Source organism: Salmo trutta, chromosome 17 (genome assembly GCF_901001165.1).
Source record: "Salmo trutta chromosome 17, fSalTru1.1, whole genome shotgun sequence".
In the NCBI taxonomy this organism is placed as follows: domain Eukaryota; kingdom Metazoa; phylum Chordata; class Actinopteri; order Salmoniformes; family Salmonidae; genus Salmo; species Salmo trutta.
Genome location: NC_042973.1, coordinates 32,744,350 through 32,763,782, shown reverse-complemented (window position 1 = coordinate 32,763,782; position 19,433 = coordinate 32,744,350). Strand labels below are relative to the sequence as shown.

Genomic DNA, 19,433 nt, shown 5'->3' with positions numbered 1-19,433 from the left:
GGCTGCTTACCAAGGGCCGGCGGCGCTGAAGGACACCTCCCCTGGCTGGGACACCCCGCCAATAGAGTAACAATGACACTGAGACCTGAGAGAGAAAAGAGAAGAGGATGATGGAAGGGTCAAGTCCTATGTGTTTGACGATGATAATGTGCTTTTGATCAAGTTTATGGTGCATACTTGCCTGACTACTCAAACTCAATTCTTCCACTGCTCTATGTTTGCTACATACTTCAGTCTGAGACTGCCATCATTGAAGTCGTTTGTGGTGATGTGGAAATTTGGGTTGTTTTCCTAAACAAAGTCAACAGCGATTTAATGATTTCTAAGCAATCGGGTATCAAAGCCTATGATGAATTTTCTAAATGCTGCTTTACAAACGTGGGTTCTGGCTCTGGCCCCACCCATCGATTTCTGGGACCAATCAGAACGGTTAGAATGGGTTTGCGTTCCAGAAATCGTCGTGGAGATACTAAGATCCAGACTCATTGCGGACAAGAAACTAACGTCCATGGACGTGGCGTAGCGTTTTACCGAAGCAAGGTGTTTGGGTAGCCAGGCAAGATGCATGTTAGGTGATAATGTGTAAGGGGGCGGAGTCTTACGGCTGAACGCAGCGTTGTCGTACGTCATCGTAGTAACTGCCCTCTGAGCAGCCACACCCCTCAGCACAGTCATCATGGTTACAGGTCTCTCCGCTGGAGAGGGAGCGGCACGAGCGGCCACAGGACGACACACAGGACTGGAACAACATCCCACCCATACACACCACCCCTACACACACACACCTGAGTTACACACCTTCGTCACACCACCTACACTGTGACAAATTGCTGTAACTTTACAGCCAAAAATATACAGTTAGCTACTGTAATTCTATATTACAGTATAGTGCAGTACTGTAAAGAGCAATGCATTATGGGGGCTCAATGGCATTCCGCTACACTGCTGTAAAATTTTGCTGTATATTTTGCTGTATATTTACAGTAGCATACTGTGAATTATGGTGCATTGTGGGAAAATGTTGTGGACGGGGAAAGAATGTCTGGCTCATTAACATATTTGGAGGTGTGCCTTGTAAAAAGCTATATTTGTTGCACTCGTAAGTGAGAAAGCTGTACACCTCAGAACACAGTACCATACCGTATTTTTGTACCGCCAAAAACCTTTTGAACAGTAGTGGATGCATGGTATTGTTGTTTCTGGCTCATTAACATATTTTGAGGCATGCCTTGTAAGAGGCTATATTTGTTGCACCCATCAGTGAGAGTGCTGTACCAATTTAACTGAAATGTGGCAGTAGTTTCCTAACAATTGAATATGTGTAGGAAACAGATCAGTGACAGAAAGTCTCAAACCTAAAAATGGGCCAAACAATTATTATTTACTCTGAGTTTCATTGTATGTTCACAATGCACATTAGTGAACTCTGCTGGTCAGCAATAAATAGCAGTATATGAATATCTCTAGTTTTCATTTACACTTTGTGGCACAGCGGCAAGTCGTTGGCTTTAGTAGCCTATAATTGAGCGGAATACCAAGTTAACACCATGCTTCACTTTTTTCCCTTCAAGTTTACTATTTTTTCTTAACTGAATCTATGGTATTATTTAGGATGCTTAAGACAGAATGTTATACTATACTAAATAAAACCAAATATTTGAACAACAGTGCAGAAAGTGTGGTTTCACATAAACTACTTTTTAAATACTGTGCCTTCAACGGGATTCGACCTCATCAAATACAATAAAATAAAATGTTCTGGGTAGCCATTTGATTAGCTGTTCAGGAGTCTTATGGCTTGCGGGTAGAAGCTGTTTAGAAGCCTCTTGGACCTAGACTTGGCGCTCTGGTACTGCTTGCCGTGCGATAGCAGAGAGAACAGTCTATGACAAGGGTGGTTGGAGTATTTGACAATTTTTAGGAACTTCCTCTGACACCACCTGGTATAGAGGTCCTGAATGGCAGAAAGCTTGGCCCCGGTGATGTACTGGGCCGTACGTTCCCTCACATCCCTGAATGTTCCATAGTCCCCTACTATACCTGCTAAGATACCAGTCAAGTGAAATTTGATGGACAAACTCCTAACTATATATTTGTAAGTCCGGTGTCCAGTAGAGTTTGGTGTTCGGTGAAAGCAGCTTTTAATCAAAGAAGGCACTAGAACCATGGTGAAATCAGTGGGATCTCGTATTTTGCAACACACAGTTTGAAAAGCACTTGATCAAATGAAGCTTCAGACGTCATTGATGACGTACTTCTGATAAAGTGATACGTACAGTGAGGGAAAAAAGTATTTGATCCCCTGCTGATTTTGTACGTTTGCCCACTTACAAAGAAATGATCAGTCTATAATTTTAATGGTAGGTTTATTTGAACAGTGAGAAACAGAATAACAACCAAAAAAAACAGAAAAGCGCATGTCAAAAATTGTATAAAATGATTTGGATTTTAATGAGGGAAATAAGTATTTGACCCCTCTGCAAAACATGATTTAGTACTTGATGGCAAAACCCTTGTTGGCAATCACAGAGGTCAGATGTTTCTTGTAGTTGGCCACCAGGTTTGCACACATCTCAGGAGGGATTTTGTCCCACTCCTCTGTGCAGATCTTCTCCAAGTCATTAAGGTTTCGAGGCTGACGTTTGGCAACTCGAACCTTCAGCTCCCTCCACAGATTTTCTATGAGATTAAGGTCTGGAGACTGGCTAGGCCACTCCAGGATCTTAATGTGCTTCTTCTTGAGCCACTCCTTTGTTGCCTTGGCCGTGTGTTTTGGGTCATTGTTATGCTGGAATACCCATCCACAACCCATTTTCAATGCCCTGGCTGAGAGAAGGATGTTCTTACCCAAGATTTGACGGTACATGGCCCCGTCCATCGTCCCTTTGATGCGGTGAAGTTGTCCTGTCCCCTTAGCAGAAAAACACCCCCAAAGCATAATGTTTCCACCTCCATGTTTGACGGTGGGGATGGTGTTCTTGGGGTCATAGGCAGCATTCCTCCTCCAAACACGGCGAGTTGAGTTCATGCCAAAGAGCTCCATTTTGGTCTCATCTGACCACAACACTTTCACCAGTTGTCCTCTGAATCATTCAGATTGTTCATTGCCAAACTTCAGACGGGCATGTATATGTATTCTTGAGCAGGGGGACCTTGCGGGCACTGTAGGATTTCAGTCCTTCACAGCTTAGTGTGTTACCAATTGTTTTCTTGGTGACTATGGTCCCAGCTGCCTTGAGATCATTGACAAGATCCTCCCGTGTAGTTCTGGGCTGATTCCTCACCGTTCTCATGATCATTGCAACCCCACGAGGTGAGATCTTGCATGGAGCCCCAGGCCAAGGGAGATTGACAGTTCTTTTGTGTTTCTTCCATTTGCGAATAATCGCACCAACTGTTGTCACCTTCTCACCAAGCTGCTTGGCAATGGTCTTGTAGCCCATTCCAGCCTTGTGTAGGTCTACAATCTTGTCCCTGACATCCTTGGAGAGCTCTTTGGTCTTGGCCATGGTGGAGAGTTTGGAATCTGATTGATTGATTGCTTCTGTGGACAGGTGTCTTTTTTACAGGTAACAAGCTGCGGTTAGGAGCACTCCCTTTAAGAGTGTGCTCCTACTTTAAGAGTGTGCTCCTAATCTCAGCTCGTTACCTGTATAAAAGATACCTGGGAGCCAGAAATCTTTCTGATTGAGAGGGAGTCAAATACTTATTTCCCTCATTAAAATGCAAATCAATTTATAACATTTTTGACATGCATTCTTCTGGATATTTTTGTTGTTATTCTGTCTCTCACTGTTCAAATAAACCTACCATTAAAATTATAGAATGATCCTTTCTTTATCAGTGGGCAAACATACAAAATCAGCAGGGGATCAAATACTTTTTTCCCCCACTGTACATCGGCACACTGCTTCGAAGTTAGCTGCTTAGCGAATTCAACGCAAGTCTCGGAGCTCCGGTATCAAACCTAACTTCACTAGTGTTTAGCCATGTCCTTTTGATCTGTTTTTACCTGTAGTCATTGCCAGTTTAGACGCCTTTGTTAAGGGCATTACAAGTGCAAGTGATATAAAACACCTAATATTCATTGGTATGTTGCTGTAAAATATAATTACATATTCAATTTTATTACAATACAATTTAACAATAAAGTACTTTATTGCGGTTTTGTTGTATATGTAGTGCAGCATTCTAAAAATGATGTTGCATTGTGGGAGGGGAAAGAGTTGCTGGATTATTAACATATTTTGAGGATGGTGTACCAATTGAACTGAAACAGTATGTGGTAGTAGTGCTCTAACAATTTCATGTAGATATGGAACAGATCAGAGCGGCAGCAAGTCTTAAACCTTTACAGGTTAAGTGTTTTGCCAAGTCCTTTTGGTCTGTTTTGCCCTGTAATCACGGCCATGCATCCAACAAATTTGTAGTCACAAGCTTGATGTAGTCATTGTATGCTATGAATATGGGGTCAAATACTTCACTTTTTAGTAATTTAATACACATATAAAGTGAAATTGTCCCAATACTTTTGGTCCCCTAAAATGGGGGGACTATGTACAAAAAGTGCTGTAATTTCTAAACGGTTCACCCGATATGGATGGAAATACCCTCAAAATAAAGCTGACAGTCGGCACTTTAACCTCATAGTTATTGTATCATTTCAAATCCAAAGTGCTGAAGTACAGAGCCAAAACAACAACAAAATTGTCACTGTCCCAATACCGGAGCTCATTGTATATCAAATACTACGTAATACTGCCCATCGTTGGGACTAGCTGCCTGCACTGTAAATCTGATACAGTTTACTAACCACTGTGCTTCAAGTAATGCACTGTACATTCTAGAAATACAGCATGCTGGTAGTCAGGTGTTAGAGTAATAGGCTGTAAATGTATGTTTCAGTAAGGTCCTGTAAATCTACAATAATTTACTGACTTCTGTGCTGCCAGTATTTTACTGTAAATGTACAGTAACCTACTTTTTACAGTGTAGACACACCATCGCTACACACAGACATATCATTCTCCAGGTCTCCACTGCCCAGACTCACCACACTCTGAGACGTGGGCCCTGTAGTTGACAGCAACATGGTGTTTGGAGCAGAGGTAAGTGTAGTGGGCCAGGGCCGTACACAGACAGGTGTTTCCACAGCGACATGCCTGGTAGCGACACTGTTGCTGGTACACACTGGGACTGACGTAACCATGGCAGGGAGAAAACACACTCCCCAACAAAACCTCACACAGAGAGGCATAGAACACTGTAACACACACACACACACACACACACTTCTCAGCTTTTGAGAGGATATGGCTGCAGCAAAACGTGAAGATATATCAAGCAGTCAATGGAGGTCAGGGTTAGAGTTTTGAGGTCAGGGGTGAGAGGTTACCGTTGTGCTGGTTCATCTCACAGGGGTCGATGATTGGCTGGTTGATGGGGGCGGAGCAAGCAGATGAGACCCTCCAGGAGTTAGCATGGAGCTGGGGAGTCCCCTCTATCATCCCTGCTGGAGAACTATACACACACAGGCCAAAATGTCATGAATATACTTACTGTAATACTCTTTTACTCAACTGCCTCAAATAGAAATGCCCTAAACCTTTTCTCCAAAGAAAATTTAGGGGTCAATATGAGAGGAAGTAGTTTCCTTACAGGAAGTCGTCCCGAAGATTTCCATTGAAGGTTCCACAAAGGCCCAGCGTGTTCCCGCGCCATTGGCTGTCCAGTTGTAGGTAGATGCGCCCACCACGCCCGTCATACTGCAGACGCAGTCCAAGCAAGGTCCTCAGCTGGACGAACACCGACGTTAGCCTCTGCACCTCCACTACATCTACTCACATAAACACATATTCAATCTGACGTTAAATAAGGTGTTCTACAAGGCCATGTGTTGGGACCATTACTGTTCTCTCTATACCTGATGTTATCCGTATCATACTGCATATTATAAGAAGTGTTGATAGGAGTATCAATTGTAAGTTGATTGTATCGTACCATTGATGTAGGGCAAGGTGGGAACGGGGTTGACCCCTATAAGCACTTCCCCCTCTCGGGTCAGAGTCACCTGGTGACTAACATTTTCATCCAGTACCACTGTCACCGACTGGATACACGCCTGCTGCTGGGCCTGTACACACACACACACACACACACACACACACACACAAGATTGTTTCAGATTGTGTGTGTGTTACCTATGTGAAGGTGGTATACTGCAATATGTGTTTGTGTGTGTGTTACCTCTGTGCAGGTGGTGTACTGAACGGTAACAGTGAATCTGTTGCCAATCCGGCTCTTAACCAAGACGTATTGACACGCCCCCGGCTGCAGGAACATTCTCCCATCGAACGACGTCACAAACACATCACCGACTACTGAACACTCCACTGAGAGAGAGAGATAGAGAGAGAAAGAAAGAAAGAAGAAGGTAGGCAGGCAGGCCGGCAGGCAATGAAAGGTGTGACATTGGATCATTCAGCATATGAGTTTCTGATCATATGACCTGAGAGGTTAGCTCACCTGTACAGTTGTTCTCTGTGCAGTTCCACACTCCCCCCATACACACACTGTAAATACACCACAGGTTAGCAACACACAAACACACCCACACACATGAACACACACAAGTCACACACACACACTCACCAGACGCTGCAGCCCTGCTCCAGAGTGTGTCCCTGTGTGTATGAGGTGCCGTGATAGACACAAGGACACTGAGACACTGCTATACACGTCCCATTCTGTAGAATCAACCCTAAAATAGTCGGACACAGAGGGTGAGATGGAGTGTGTGTGTGCGTGTGTGCATGCGACGTGTGTGTATAAGTGTGCTTGTGTGTACCGTCAGGGCAGTAGCATCCGTCCAGACAGTGCAAGTTGGTTCCCAGACATTCCTTGTCAAAGGTACAGGTGGGAGGGCAGCAGCTAATACAGTCTCTATGGACAAAACTCTCCTCACAACCATCATCTACGGAACAGTCAAATGAAGAACTTACTGCAGTAATAAGTTAGCTAACTGTCAATTAAAGGTTGGGGTTAATGTTATGCTCCAGAACTTTTACAACATTTCAGCCAGTAGTTTTGAAAGTGGTGCAAACATGCCAAAACGGGTCCCTGTTTACTGTGTACTACATCATCCAGTTGTGTACTACGTCATCCATTTCATATGATATGTTTCGTCATGCAAAAGATTATTCTCATAATTTTTCTTGCAATTTGTATGATATGCAACGAATCCAATTCGTACAATATGTTGCAAATTAGTTGTGCGGAATGGGATTTTTTTTTCTTTTTCTACTTAATAGTCATCTCCAACACCACCGCAACATCAACATATGTGAAAATCGCGCGAATCCATGTTTTGTAATAAAAAAGATACTGGAAGATAAGTGTTTCCAATGACATCATCAACCAATTAGTAGGCGATTAGTAGGCAAAGCCTACTTATAATTGTTAAAATCACATGATGCACACCGATGATGTCATTGGAAACACTTATCTTCATATATATTTTTTCCACAAAACATACAAAAAGTACACAGCGTTGTACCAGATCTTCAGTTTCTTGGTAATTTCTCGCATGGAATAGCCTTCATTTCTCAGAACAAGAATAGACTGGCGAGTTTCAGAAGAAAGTCTTTGTTTCTAGCCATTTTGAGCCTGTAATCGAACCCACAAATGCTGATGCTCCAGATACTCAACTAGTCTAAAGAAGGCCAGTTTTATTGCTTTTTTAATCAGGACGACAGTTTTCAGCTGTGCTAACATTTCAGCTGTGCTAAAAGGGTTTTCTAATGATCAATTAGCCTTTTAAAATTATAAACTTGGATTAGCTAACACAATGTGCCATTGAAACACAGGAGTGATGGTTGCTGATAATGGGCCTCTGTACGCCTATGTAGATATTCCATAAAAAATCAACTTTTTCCACCTACAATAGTCATTTACAATATTAACAATATCTACACTGTATTTCTGGTCAATTTTATGTTATTTTAATAGACAAAAAATTAGCTTTTCTTTCAAAAACAAGGACATTTCTTAGTGACCCCAAACTTTTGAACGGTAGTGTAGAAACGCGCCATTTTCACATATGTTGATGTTGTGGTGGTGCTGGAGAAGATGAATATGAACTATTAAAAAATGTAAGTTTCCCATTAAGATCCTGGACTGCATCTTTAAGTTAGGTTAGTATAATGTTACTGACTGCAGGAAGGGAAGCTGTCTCGCCACTCTCGTACAGGGTATCCTACATGGCTGCAGGCTCGTGTGTACTCCACCAATGCACGACAAAACGTCTCCTCATCATCAGACCTGGATCACAGCAGACAACATTCAGAAATACTCAGACAACAGTCAGACAACACTCAGACAACAGTCAGAGAACATTCAGACAACACTCAGACAACACTCACACAACATTCAGAGAATAGTGAGACAACACTTTGACAATAGTCAGCCAGAAGACAGACAGGCAACTCACTCACTCACGCACAAACGCACACACACACACACACTGGGGTGTGACTTACACACAAAGGTCGGCGACACAGCTGGCCACGTAGGGGTTTGGATCAATGTTATCATGACAGGACAGGAAGGGGAAGAACAGGAGAGCACTGCACTTCTCTATGGCATCCTACACACACATACACAAACATCAACATAATACAATAAAACACAGAAAATCAGTGTACAGTCTTATGACACACTGAGAACCTGGGTTCAAGTAATACGTTCCAAACAGACAGACAGACAGACAGACACAGACAGACAGCTCTTACGTCCATGTCAGACTCAGAGTGGCAGGGTCCAGTGAAGTCTATGTCCACCAGAGGACAGCCTCTCTCATGGGGCAGATCTACTGACCAGCTGTTAGCGAACACTGCTGGCTCCTCTGTCTGCACACCTACACACAGACACACACACACACAAAACATGCACACACACGGTTAGGGATCCTTCCTCTACATGCCTGAAAATAATCTAATATAATAGAATAACTGTATAATGACTGAATATTAAAATAACTTCTCTCCTCTGCTACGCTCTGCTCTACTTTCCTCTCCTCTGCTTTCTGCTTGTCTCCTTTCCTCCCTCTCTTCTCCTCTGCTCTCCTTTTGTTCTCTTTTCCCTCTCTCCTCTCTTCTCCTCTTCGTTTCCCACTCTCCTCTCCTGTCTAGGTCATGTTACAGGACTACTACATCCTCCTCAGTAATAATAACTATAACGGTTCCCTGCGGTGCTGAGAGGAGAAAGGTTGTGATGGAAGGATGATTGGGTGCTGAGACAGAGGATAAGAGATGGGTGGAGGAAGGAGGATAAGAGGCTGGTCGGACCCATCTGTCCAGTCTTACAGTGGGCTTTGATGAGGTGTGTGTGACTATTGTGAGTGAGTGTGTCTGTCTCACCGCGGGCAGTGGTGAGGTCATCATTGGGCAGGTTGTTATAGTTCCCGCAGAGGCCACAGGGGGTGCCGTGGTGCTGTTCGGACATCTTCAGATATACTCCACTCTCTCCGTCCCACGCCAGAGAGAAGCCAAACACACTCTTCACCAGAAGGTAGTCAGCCAGACGCTCTATAAACACACCTCCTATTGTTTGGGGCAGGCTCAGCCTATGCACATATGCAGGGATGGGCAAAAAATGTCAAAATAAAATTACAAAATACAGATACAAAATACCATAAAGATCAATGTATCAAAATAAACTACAAAATACATGTTTTGTAATGTATTTAAGAAAAACTTATACATTTGCAAGTAGCCGGCCCGAACAGCAACAACATATTTTTACTGGCTATGACTGTGATATGTTGTTGTTTAACTACCTTAGTTGAGCAAGTCACTCTGGATACGTGTGTCTGCTCAATGACCAATACATAAATGTATATGTGAAAATGAACATACCAAAAAGAACTGCAAAGCACACTGTGTATTGCTTCGGCCGGAGCTCATTAGAATTATACTCAGCATGATTTGCAATTGTTCATTTTTACATATACATTTATATTTAGTTCATTTAGCACACGCTTTTATCACACCATAGTGCTATCAGACTTCTGATACCAGTGCAGGGTGAAAGGGTGGACACAAAATATGAACTTCTATTAAAAAAAATGGTATAGAATTATTTTGAACATACAAATTACAGGATTTTGAAAATACAAAATACACTGGAGTGTAATTCAAATGACAAAATACTCAGAAGTAATTAAAATACATATTTCAAATACTGCCCATCTCTGCACAGACGCACGCACACAGGCACACACACACACACACACACACACACACACACACACATACACATTACAACAGAAAACATACACATTCCTCCATATCCCACACACCTGCGGCCCCCCTGGTGGACTTGGTATCCAGAGATGTGGATCTCCTCCTCGTTGGGGAAGAAGAGACTGAGAGCCCTGGGACAGGAGTACACACTTCCCTCACACACACGGCTGTTATGGACCCACACAGTGTACTGTGGTGTGGCTGAGCGGCAGTCTTGGGCCAGTATGTAGGAGCAGGTCCCAGGGTAGTAGAAGTAGCTGCCATCGAACGTCTCATAGTGGTGCTGACCCCAAGACCTGCAGATCCCATCTCTGTCCTGGCCCTGGTTAGGAACTACATGCACACACACACTCTGAGTTGTGCACACTTATCTTAACTCTGAATTGGCATTATGGTGCGCTGGTGTGTTTGTTTGTGTGTGGGGGGCATGTGGAGGAGGTGTCCACAGTGCTAGCTCACCAAAAGCCGCTCAGTTACAGGAAACCCCGTCTCTGTGCCATACCCAGCCAACTACACCCACTGTCTAACAGTGTTGGTGCTCTGGTGGTACTTTAGCCAGGTAGGTACTTGGTTGACAGGAACAGTGTGTATCAGAGTTCATCTGCCACACCCAGCATGAGAACCGAACAGCAGCACTTCATATTCCTGACGCTAGTGTGCTTACCATCGCGCCAACAAAACCATGGTGGTTAGGTGAGGGAAACACTACTTTAGGTCTCAGGCAAGGTATTACTGTAGAGCAGTGGTTGCCAACCGGTCGATCGCGATTCCTAGTCGATCACCAAATATTTCTGTAGAAAAGCCAACGAACGATAAAGGCTTGCGCTTTTTTTAAAAAATCGTGTTGAGCTGTTGCCGGTAGGTGCACTTGATTCATGAGACAAACTCCGCCTACCCGGCGTACTGGCAAATCTGTGACTAAATCGAGTGCACCTACTGCGCTCCCCAATCGGATAGCTCAAATCACCGTGGCTACAGAGCTTCCAGGACCCTGGCCACAGCCAAGTTTAATAGGCTACTAGCCTACGTAAGATTGAATAACTTTTAAAACCATGACCACAGAGAGACTGTCAATGAATACAGCAAAGAGCTGCAGTTTTTCTGAGTGAGTTCATGTTGAAGTTTAAATTCAGCACTGTCACTGTCTTTATTCAACACTATTACAAAACGCGCTTCTCTATATTCCGTACAGCTGCAATGAATGAGTAGCCAAGTATCGATAGCCCTGCATTTTATTTTTATTAGCAGCACATCGTGTCGATTTTAATATTAAATAATATTAAACTTTCTCTGGTCATAGGAACAACATTAATTTGTACATGAGGCAGACGCGGTGCGCTCAGGTTTCATCATCATGTGGAAGACGATGTCCCCTCTCTCTGGTCAGTCTCACCGAAGGAAAGGAAAGAGAGAGCAGGGATCGTGAGAGGCGGTTGGGAAAAATAGTTTTGAACGGTCATCCAACTCGGGAATTCCAAGTCGGAAACTCTGGCATCTTTCTAGAGCTCCGATTTTTCGACCTGAAGACCACTGACGTCATGATTTGACCTCGTTGACCATCAGATGCAGGTACCATCAGTCCAGTAAAATAACAAAATTCTAAACCAACTGATCTATTTTGTTATCAAAGCTTGAGTTTTGAAATATAATATGGTCTGTTTAACAATATTGGCAGGCCAATCATATAGCCAATATGCTGTGCTAATGTATTAGGCCTACTGTCCAAACCTCATTCCTACAAAACTGTTGTTTGTGTTGAGGTTAATGTAAAGAAATCTGAGCGTAGATCTCAGCTTGCTTTTTGACTGTGAAAGTGATCTTGACTCAGAAAAGTTTGGTGACCACTGCTATAGAGGCTCCACTTGAGACCCATCTCTGATGTATAGAGACCCTGTGTAGTCTACAGAAACTCAACCCTAATCCCCCAGACTTAATCATACACACTATGGACTGGTGAGTGTGTGTGTGTGTGTGTGTGTGTGTGTGTGTGTGTGTGTGTGTGTGTGTGTGTGTGTGTGTGTGTGTGTGTGTGTGTGTGTGTGTGTGTGTGGTTATTTATGACAGTGTGGACAGCTTATTAATGGTTGCTGATGGATGTGTCAGTCTGACTCTCATGCAGGCACACACACACCAAAATGAAACATACATTGTGGTTCTAGGTTCAAGATGTGTGTGTGTTACTCACTGATCTGGCAGCGGTCTCCGAGGGCCTGGAACTGTGCACAGTCACACACACCTCCCTCCTGACACCAGCCCCCATTCAGACAGCCACAGTACTCTGGTGAAACACAGACACAATCTTTCCTCAATTCCTTAGATCTCCTCTGGAAATACTTTGAGATTCACCAATTGATGAATAACTTATTCTTTACGAGACAGATTGCTTTAACCCTTTACACTTGTGAGAATTGGCCTATATGGATAGGGCCAAATTAAAATGTTTCTAACAGAAGAAATATAAGTAGCATATGCATAACCATGGTAGCAATTGAAAGGGAACACTTTGGAGATTATGGAGAAATGATCAGACCAAAGATAAGGACCAAACAGTTCACCTGACACAAGATTGAATCAAAACATTACACTGTTGATTTTATGTTCATTTTACATTAACTGAACTTTTCACATTATTTGTCAACATCGAAATCAGAAAATACTCTGGATACATTTAGTAACATAATAAGAATATTCATGGAAGATTTGGGGTCAGTGCAACATTTTTTAAAAATGACAAGGGTCCACACACCTCTCCAAAGTGTGCACAGTTCCTAAGTAATTTCAATTCTCAAGGAAAGAGCCTTCAACTATTAGGTGCTTTTTTAAGCTCTCTTAGCTGTGTCATTGAGGAACTGAAGCAAGAAAACGTGTCGTTTTTTGTTTGGAACACATTCCTGCATGCCCCCCATCGGACAATTACTGTTGTTGTTTACGGAATCCAAAAACGGTCCATTATGAATCACGAAATGGGTCAGGTGGGCATAATTTGAAAGCTTATTCAAATTGCCAACATGACTAGCTAAGTTATAAAATACGGTCTTACAGTGTTTGGCTTTCACAAGGAGAAACAGATAGTAATTGTGGTGCTCATAGAATGGAGTCATGAGTACATTCATACAGTATGTGTTCTCCATGGCTAATTTCCTTCACAATATGACAAACATGAGCTCATTCTGTTGAGAACAGAATTCTTTTTTTATTACCTTTATTTTACCTTTATTTAACTAGGCAAGTCAGTTAAGAACACATTCTTATTTTCAATGACGGCCTAGGAACAGTGTAGCGATCATAAACGTTGATACTGTAAATTACATGAGTTCTATAATATGGAAATGTGAAGTCCAAATCTTAACATCCAATGTTGTCTTGGTAAGCAAATCCAATATATATTTGGCCTTGTGTTTTAGGTTATTGTCCTGGTGAAAGGTGAATTTGTCTCCCAGTATAACGTGTATGCTGGGAGTCAAGTACAGGGAAAGCAAGTACAGGGAGTGAATAATTTAATAAATAAACTAACATGGAACAAAACAAGAAACACGAAAAGCATACAGACATGAAACAGAAACAGAGTCAATAACATCTGAGGAAAGAAACCAGGGGAGTGACAGATATAGGGGAGGTATTCAGGAAGGTGATGGAGTCCAGGTGAGTGTCATGGGGTGCATGTGGTGCATGTAGCGATGGTGGCAGGTGTGCATAATAATCTGGCAACGTTGAGTGCCGGAGAGGGGGAGCGGGAGTACATGTGACAGTACCCCCTTCCTGATGCACTGCTCCAACCGCAGGACGACACCGGCCAGAGGGACTGTCCCGATGACCGAGAACGGGCCGGTCGCTTCTACTGAGGCACGGGAACCTGTCGAGGCAGCTGAGGCATGGGAACCTGTAGAGCCGGCTGAGGCACGGGAGCCTGATGAGCCGCGGGAGCCGGCTGAGGCACGGGAGCCTGATGAGCCGCGGGAGCCGGCTGAGGTGCGGGAGCCTGCCGAGCCAATTGAGGCTTGAGAACCTGTCGAGCCAGCTGAGGCATCCCCGGTTGCTTCAGCAGCCACACTTGGACACGATGGGACCAAAAAAAAAGATCCCTGTTGCTTCCCTTTGGTGAGGTGTTATTCTGTAACGTGTAAGCTGTGAGTCGGGAAGCACACTGGCCAGCTGGTCTGCGTATGCTCTGAGAACGCGGCTAGGGATGCCGTCTGGGCCGGCAGCCTTGCAAGGGTTAACACATTTAAATGTTTTACTCACGTTGGCCACGGAGAAGGAGAGCCCACAGGCTTTGGTAGCGGGCCGTGTCAGTGGCACTGTATTGTCCTCAAAGCGAGCAAAGAAATTGTTTAATTTGTCTGGGAGCAAGATGTCAATGTCCGCGACGGGGCTGGTTTTCGTTTTGTAATCCGTGATTGACTGTAGACCCTGCCACATGTCTTGTGCTTGAGCCGTTGTATTGCGACTCTACTTTGTCTCTATACTGACACTTTGCTTGTTTGATTAACTTGCAGAGGGAATAGCTGCACTGTTTGTATTCGGTCATGTTTCCAGTCGCCTTGCCATGATTAAAAGCGGTGGTTCGCTCTTTCAGTTTTGCGCGAATGCTGCCATCAATCCACGGTTTCTGGTTATGAAAGGTTTTAATAGTCACAGTGGGTATGACATCTCCAATGCACTTGCTAATAAACTCGCTCACCGAGTCAGCGTATACATCAATGTTATTGTCTGAGGCTATCTGGAACATATCCCAGTCCATGTGATCGAAGCAATCTTGAAGCGTAGAATCCGATTGGTCAGACCAGCATTGGATAGACCTGAGCCCGGGCGTTTCCTGTTTTAGTTTCTGTCTATAGGCTGGGAGCAACAAAATGGAGTCATGGTCAGATTTGCCGAAGGCAGGTTGGGGGAGGGCTTTGTATGCATCGCGGAAGTTAGAGTAGCAGTAGTCCAGAATGCTACCAGCTCGTGTCGCGCATTCAATATGCTGATAGAATTTAGGAAGTCTTGTTCTCAGGTTAGCTTTGTTAATATCCCCAGCTACAATAAATGCAGCCTCAGGATGTATGGTTCCAGTTTACATAGAGTCCAGTGAAGTTCTTTCAGGGCCGACAAGGTATCTGTTTGGGGGGGATATACACAGCTAAGACTATAATCAAAGAGAATTCTCTTGGAAGATAATGCGGTCGGCATTTGATTATAATGAATTCTAGGTCAGGTGAACAAAAGGACTTGAGTTCCTGTATGTCGTTGTGATTACACCATGAGTCGTTAATCATAAGGCATACACCCCCACCCTTCTTCTTACCAGAGAGATGTTTGTTTCTGTCGGCGAGATGCATGAAGAAACCGGGTGGCTGTACCGACTCTGACAACATATCCCGAGTGAGCCATGTTTCCGTGAAATATAGAATGTTAGAATCTCTGATGTATCTCTGGAAGGCAACTAATGCCCTAATTTCATCCACCTTGTTATCTAGAGATTGGACATTAGCGAGTAATATGCTCTGAAGCGGTGGATGGTGTGCTCGCCTTCTGAGTCTGACGGGATGGCCTCTGGGATAAGATCCAATGTCCAAGGTGGAGGTCCGAACAAAGGATCCGCTTCAAGAAAGATGTATTCCTGGATGTAATGTTGGTAAGTTGACATCGCTTTTATATCCAATAGTTCTTCCCGACTGCATGTAATAACACTTGAGATTTTCTGGGCTAACAATGTAAGAAATAATACATAAAAAACAAATAACTGCATAGTTTCCTAAGGAGCTGAAGCAAGGTTTTCCTCCAGGATTTTGCCTGTGATTAGCTCTATTCCGGGTATTTTTATCCCAAAAATGTCCTAGTCCTTCCCGATGACAAGCAGTCACCACTATGCTTGAAAATATCATGAGGGTTACTCGGTGATGTGTTGGATTTGTCCCAAACATAATGCTTAGCCACATGTTTTGCAGTTCTACTTTAGTTCCTAATCGCAAACAGGACGCATGTTTTGGAATATATGTATTCTGTACAGGCTTCCTTCTCTTCTCTCTGTCATTTAGGTTAGTATTGTGGAGTAACTACAATGTTGTTTATCCATCCTTAGTTTTCTCCTATCACAGCCATTAATCTCAGTAACTATTTTAAAGTCACCATTGGCTTCATGGTGAAATTCCTGAGCTGTTTCCTTCCTCTCCGTCAACTGAGTTAGGAAGGATGCCTGTATCTTTGTGGTGACTGGGTGTATTCATACACCATCAAAAGTGTAATTAATAACTTCACCATGCTCAAAGGAATAGTCAATGTCTGTTTTTTTATTTTTACTAATCTACTAATAGGTGCCCTTCTTTGCGTGGCATTGGAAAACCTCCCTGGTCTTTGTGATTGAATCTGTGTTTGAAATTCACTGCTCGACTGAGGGACCTTACAGATAATTACATGTGTGGGGTCCAGAAATGAGGTAGTCATTCAAAAATCATGTTAAAAACTATTATTGCACACAGAGTGAGTCCATGCAACCAGTGGTGGTCGGTGCCATTTAAGATTAGGAAAGATTAAAAAAGAAAATTGTATATTTTTTATTTCTATTACAGCATATTGAATGACTGTTATTCATATTCCATTCACCAAGCTCAATGTAACATTGATAGGTTAGGCTACTATATGATAGTCAAATTTTCCCTATACCCATCATGAGGTTGCTACAACCTAGCCTACTAATTAAAATGTACAAATCAAATCAAATCAAATTGGATTTGTCACATGCGCCGAATACAACAGGTGTAGTAGACCTTACCGTGAAATGCTTAATTACAAGCCCTTAACCAACAATGCAGTTCAAGAAATAGAGTTAAGAAAATATAAAACTAAATAAACTAAAGTAAAAAAAATAACAAATAAAGTAACACAATAAAATAACAATAGCGAGGGTATAAACAGGGGGTACCGGTACCGAGTCAATGTGCAGGGGTACAGGTTAGTCGAGGTAAATTGTACATAGGTAGTGGTAAAGTGACTATCCATAGATAATAAACAGCGAGTAGGAGCAGTGTAAAAATAAGGGGGTGTCAATGTAAATAGTCCAGGTGGCCATTTGATGAATTGTTCAGCAGTCTTATGGCTTGGGGGTAGAAGCAGTTAAGGAGCATTGTGGTCCTAGACTTGGTGCTCCGGTACCACTTTCCGTGCGGTAGCAGAGAGAACAGTCTATGACTAGGGTGGCTAGAGTATTTGGCAAATTTTTGGGCCTTCCTCTGACACCACCTAGTATATATGTCCTGGATGGCAGGAAGCTTGGCCCCAGTGATGTACTGGGCCGTACGCACTACCCTCTGTAGCACCTTAAGGTGACGAGCAGTTGCCACACCAGGCGATGATGCAACCGGTCAGGATGCTCTCGATGGTGCAGCTGTATAACTTTTTGAGGATCTTGGGACCCATGTCAAATATTTTCAGTCTCCGAAGAGGGAAAAGGTGTTGTCGTGCCCTCTTCACGACTGTCTTGGTGTGTTTGGACCATGATAGTTCGTTGGTGATGTGGATACCAAAGAACTTGAAACTCTTGATCCGCTTCACTACAGCCCTGTCGATGTTAATGTTTGGCCCGCCTTTTCCTGTAGTTCACGATCAGCTCCTTTGTCTTGCTCACATTGAGGGAGAGGTCATTGTCCTGGCATCACACTGTCAGGTCTCTGACCTCCTCCCTATAGGCTGTCTCACCGTTGTCGGTGATCAGGCCTACCACTGTTGTGACAGGTGACCTTCACTTTCTTGGGCACAGGGACTATGGTGGTCTGCTTGAAACATGTAGGTATTACAGACTCGGTCAGGGAGAGATAGCACTCCCAGAGTGCTAAGAACCTTGGCGTGATCCTGGACAACACCCTGTCGTTCTCCACTAACATCAAGGCGGTGACCCGATCCTGTAGATTCATGCTCTACAACATTCGCAGAGTATGACCCTGCCTCACACAGGAAGCGACGCAGGTCCTAATCCAGGCACTTGTCATCTCCCGTCTGGATTACTGCAACTCGCTGTTGGCTAGGCTCCCTGCCTGTGCCATTAAACCCCTACAACTCATCCAGAACGCCGCAGCCCGTCTGGTGTTCAACCTTCCCAAGTTCTCTCACGTCACCCCGCTCCTCCGCTCTCTCCACTGGCTTCCAGTTGAAGCTCGCATCCGCTACAAGACCATGGTGCTTGCCTACGGAGCTGTGAGGGGAACGGCACCTCCATACCTTCAGGCTCTGATCAGGCCCTACACCCAAACAAGGGCACTGCGTTCATCCACATCTGGCCTGCTGGCCCCCCTACCTCTGAGGAAGCACGGTTCCCGCTCAGCCCAGTCCAAACTGTTCGCTGCTCTGGCACCCCAATGGTGGAACAAGCTCCCTCACGACGCCAGGACAGCGGAGTCAATCACCACCTTCCGGAGACACCTGAAACCCCACCTCTTTAAGGAATACCTGGGATAGGATAAAGTAATCCTTCTAACCCCCCCCCCCCTTAAAAGATTTAGATGCACTATTGTAAAGTGGTTGTTCCACTGGATATCATAAGGTGAATGCACCAATTTGTAAGTCGCTCTGGATAAGAGCGTCTGCTAAATGACTTAAATGTAAATGTAAATGTAGGGAGAGGTTAAAAATGTCAGTAAAGACACTTGCCAGTTGGTCCTTGCGTGCTTTGAGTACACGTCCTGGTAATCCGTCTGGCGCCGAAGCTTTGTGAATGTATACCTGTTTAACCTGTTGGGGATTGGGGGCAGTATTTGCACGGCCGGATAAAAAACGTACCCGATTTAATCTGGTTACTACTCCTGCCCAGTAACTAGAATATGCATATAATTACTAGCTTTGGATATAAAACACCCTAAAGTTTCTAAAACTGTTTGAATGGTGTCTGTGAGTATAACAGAACTCATTTGGCAGGCCAAAACCTGAGAAGATTCCAAACAGGAAGCGCTCTCTGACTATTTCTTGGCCTTCTTGATCATCTCTATCCAAAACAGGGGATCTCTGGCATAACGTGACATTTTCTAACGCTCCCATAGGCTCTCAGAAGGCGCCAGAATGTTGAATGGTGACTTTGCAGGCCATGGCTGAAAAACAGTAGCGCATTTGGATAGTGGTCGATCTGAGAACAATGAGACTGGGGCGCGTGCACGAGCC

The 19,433-nt window shown here is 43.8% G+C and overlaps 1 protein-coding gene across 1 annotated transcript in view; it reads right to left on the bottom strand.

Annotated features, from left to right (window-relative positions):
- The window catches only part of LOC115151357 (otogelin-like protein), a 58,811-nt gene that overhangs the window by 32,749 nt on the left and 6,629 nt on the right, over positions 1 to 19,433 (bottom strand). Inside the window, exons 5-20 of the mRNA XM_029695271.1 lie at positions 12,487 to 12,579; positions 10,358 to 10,634; positions 9,417 to 9,622; positions 8,790 to 8,914; positions 8,538 to 8,644; positions 8,213 to 8,319; positions 6,848 to 6,973; positions 6,652 to 6,760; positions 6,526 to 6,572; positions 6,247 to 6,392; positions 6,001 to 6,133; positions 5,659 to 5,836; positions 5,396 to 5,520; positions 5,054 to 5,263; positions 603 to 771; positions 11 to 85 (exon numbers count right to left, since the gene is read on the bottom strand). Of these exons, the coding sequence (XP_029551131.1) occupies positions 11 to 85; positions 603 to 771; positions 5,054 to 5,263; positions 5,396 to 5,520; positions 5,659 to 5,836; positions 6,001 to 6,133; positions 6,247 to 6,392; positions 6,526 to 6,572; positions 6,652 to 6,760; positions 6,848 to 6,973; positions 8,213 to 8,319; positions 8,538 to 8,644; positions 8,790 to 8,914; positions 9,417 to 9,622; positions 10,358 to 10,634; positions 12,487 to 12,579 (2,233 nt within the window). The remainder of the gene's footprint in view (positions 1 to 10; positions 86 to 602; positions 772 to 5,053; positions 5,264 to 5,395; positions 5,521 to 5,658; positions 5,837 to 6,000; positions 6,134 to 6,246; positions 6,393 to 6,525; positions 6,573 to 6,651; positions 6,761 to 6,847; positions 6,974 to 8,212; positions 8,320 to 8,537; positions 8,645 to 8,789; positions 8,915 to 9,416; positions 9,623 to 10,357; positions 10,635 to 12,486; positions 12,580 to 19,433) is intronic.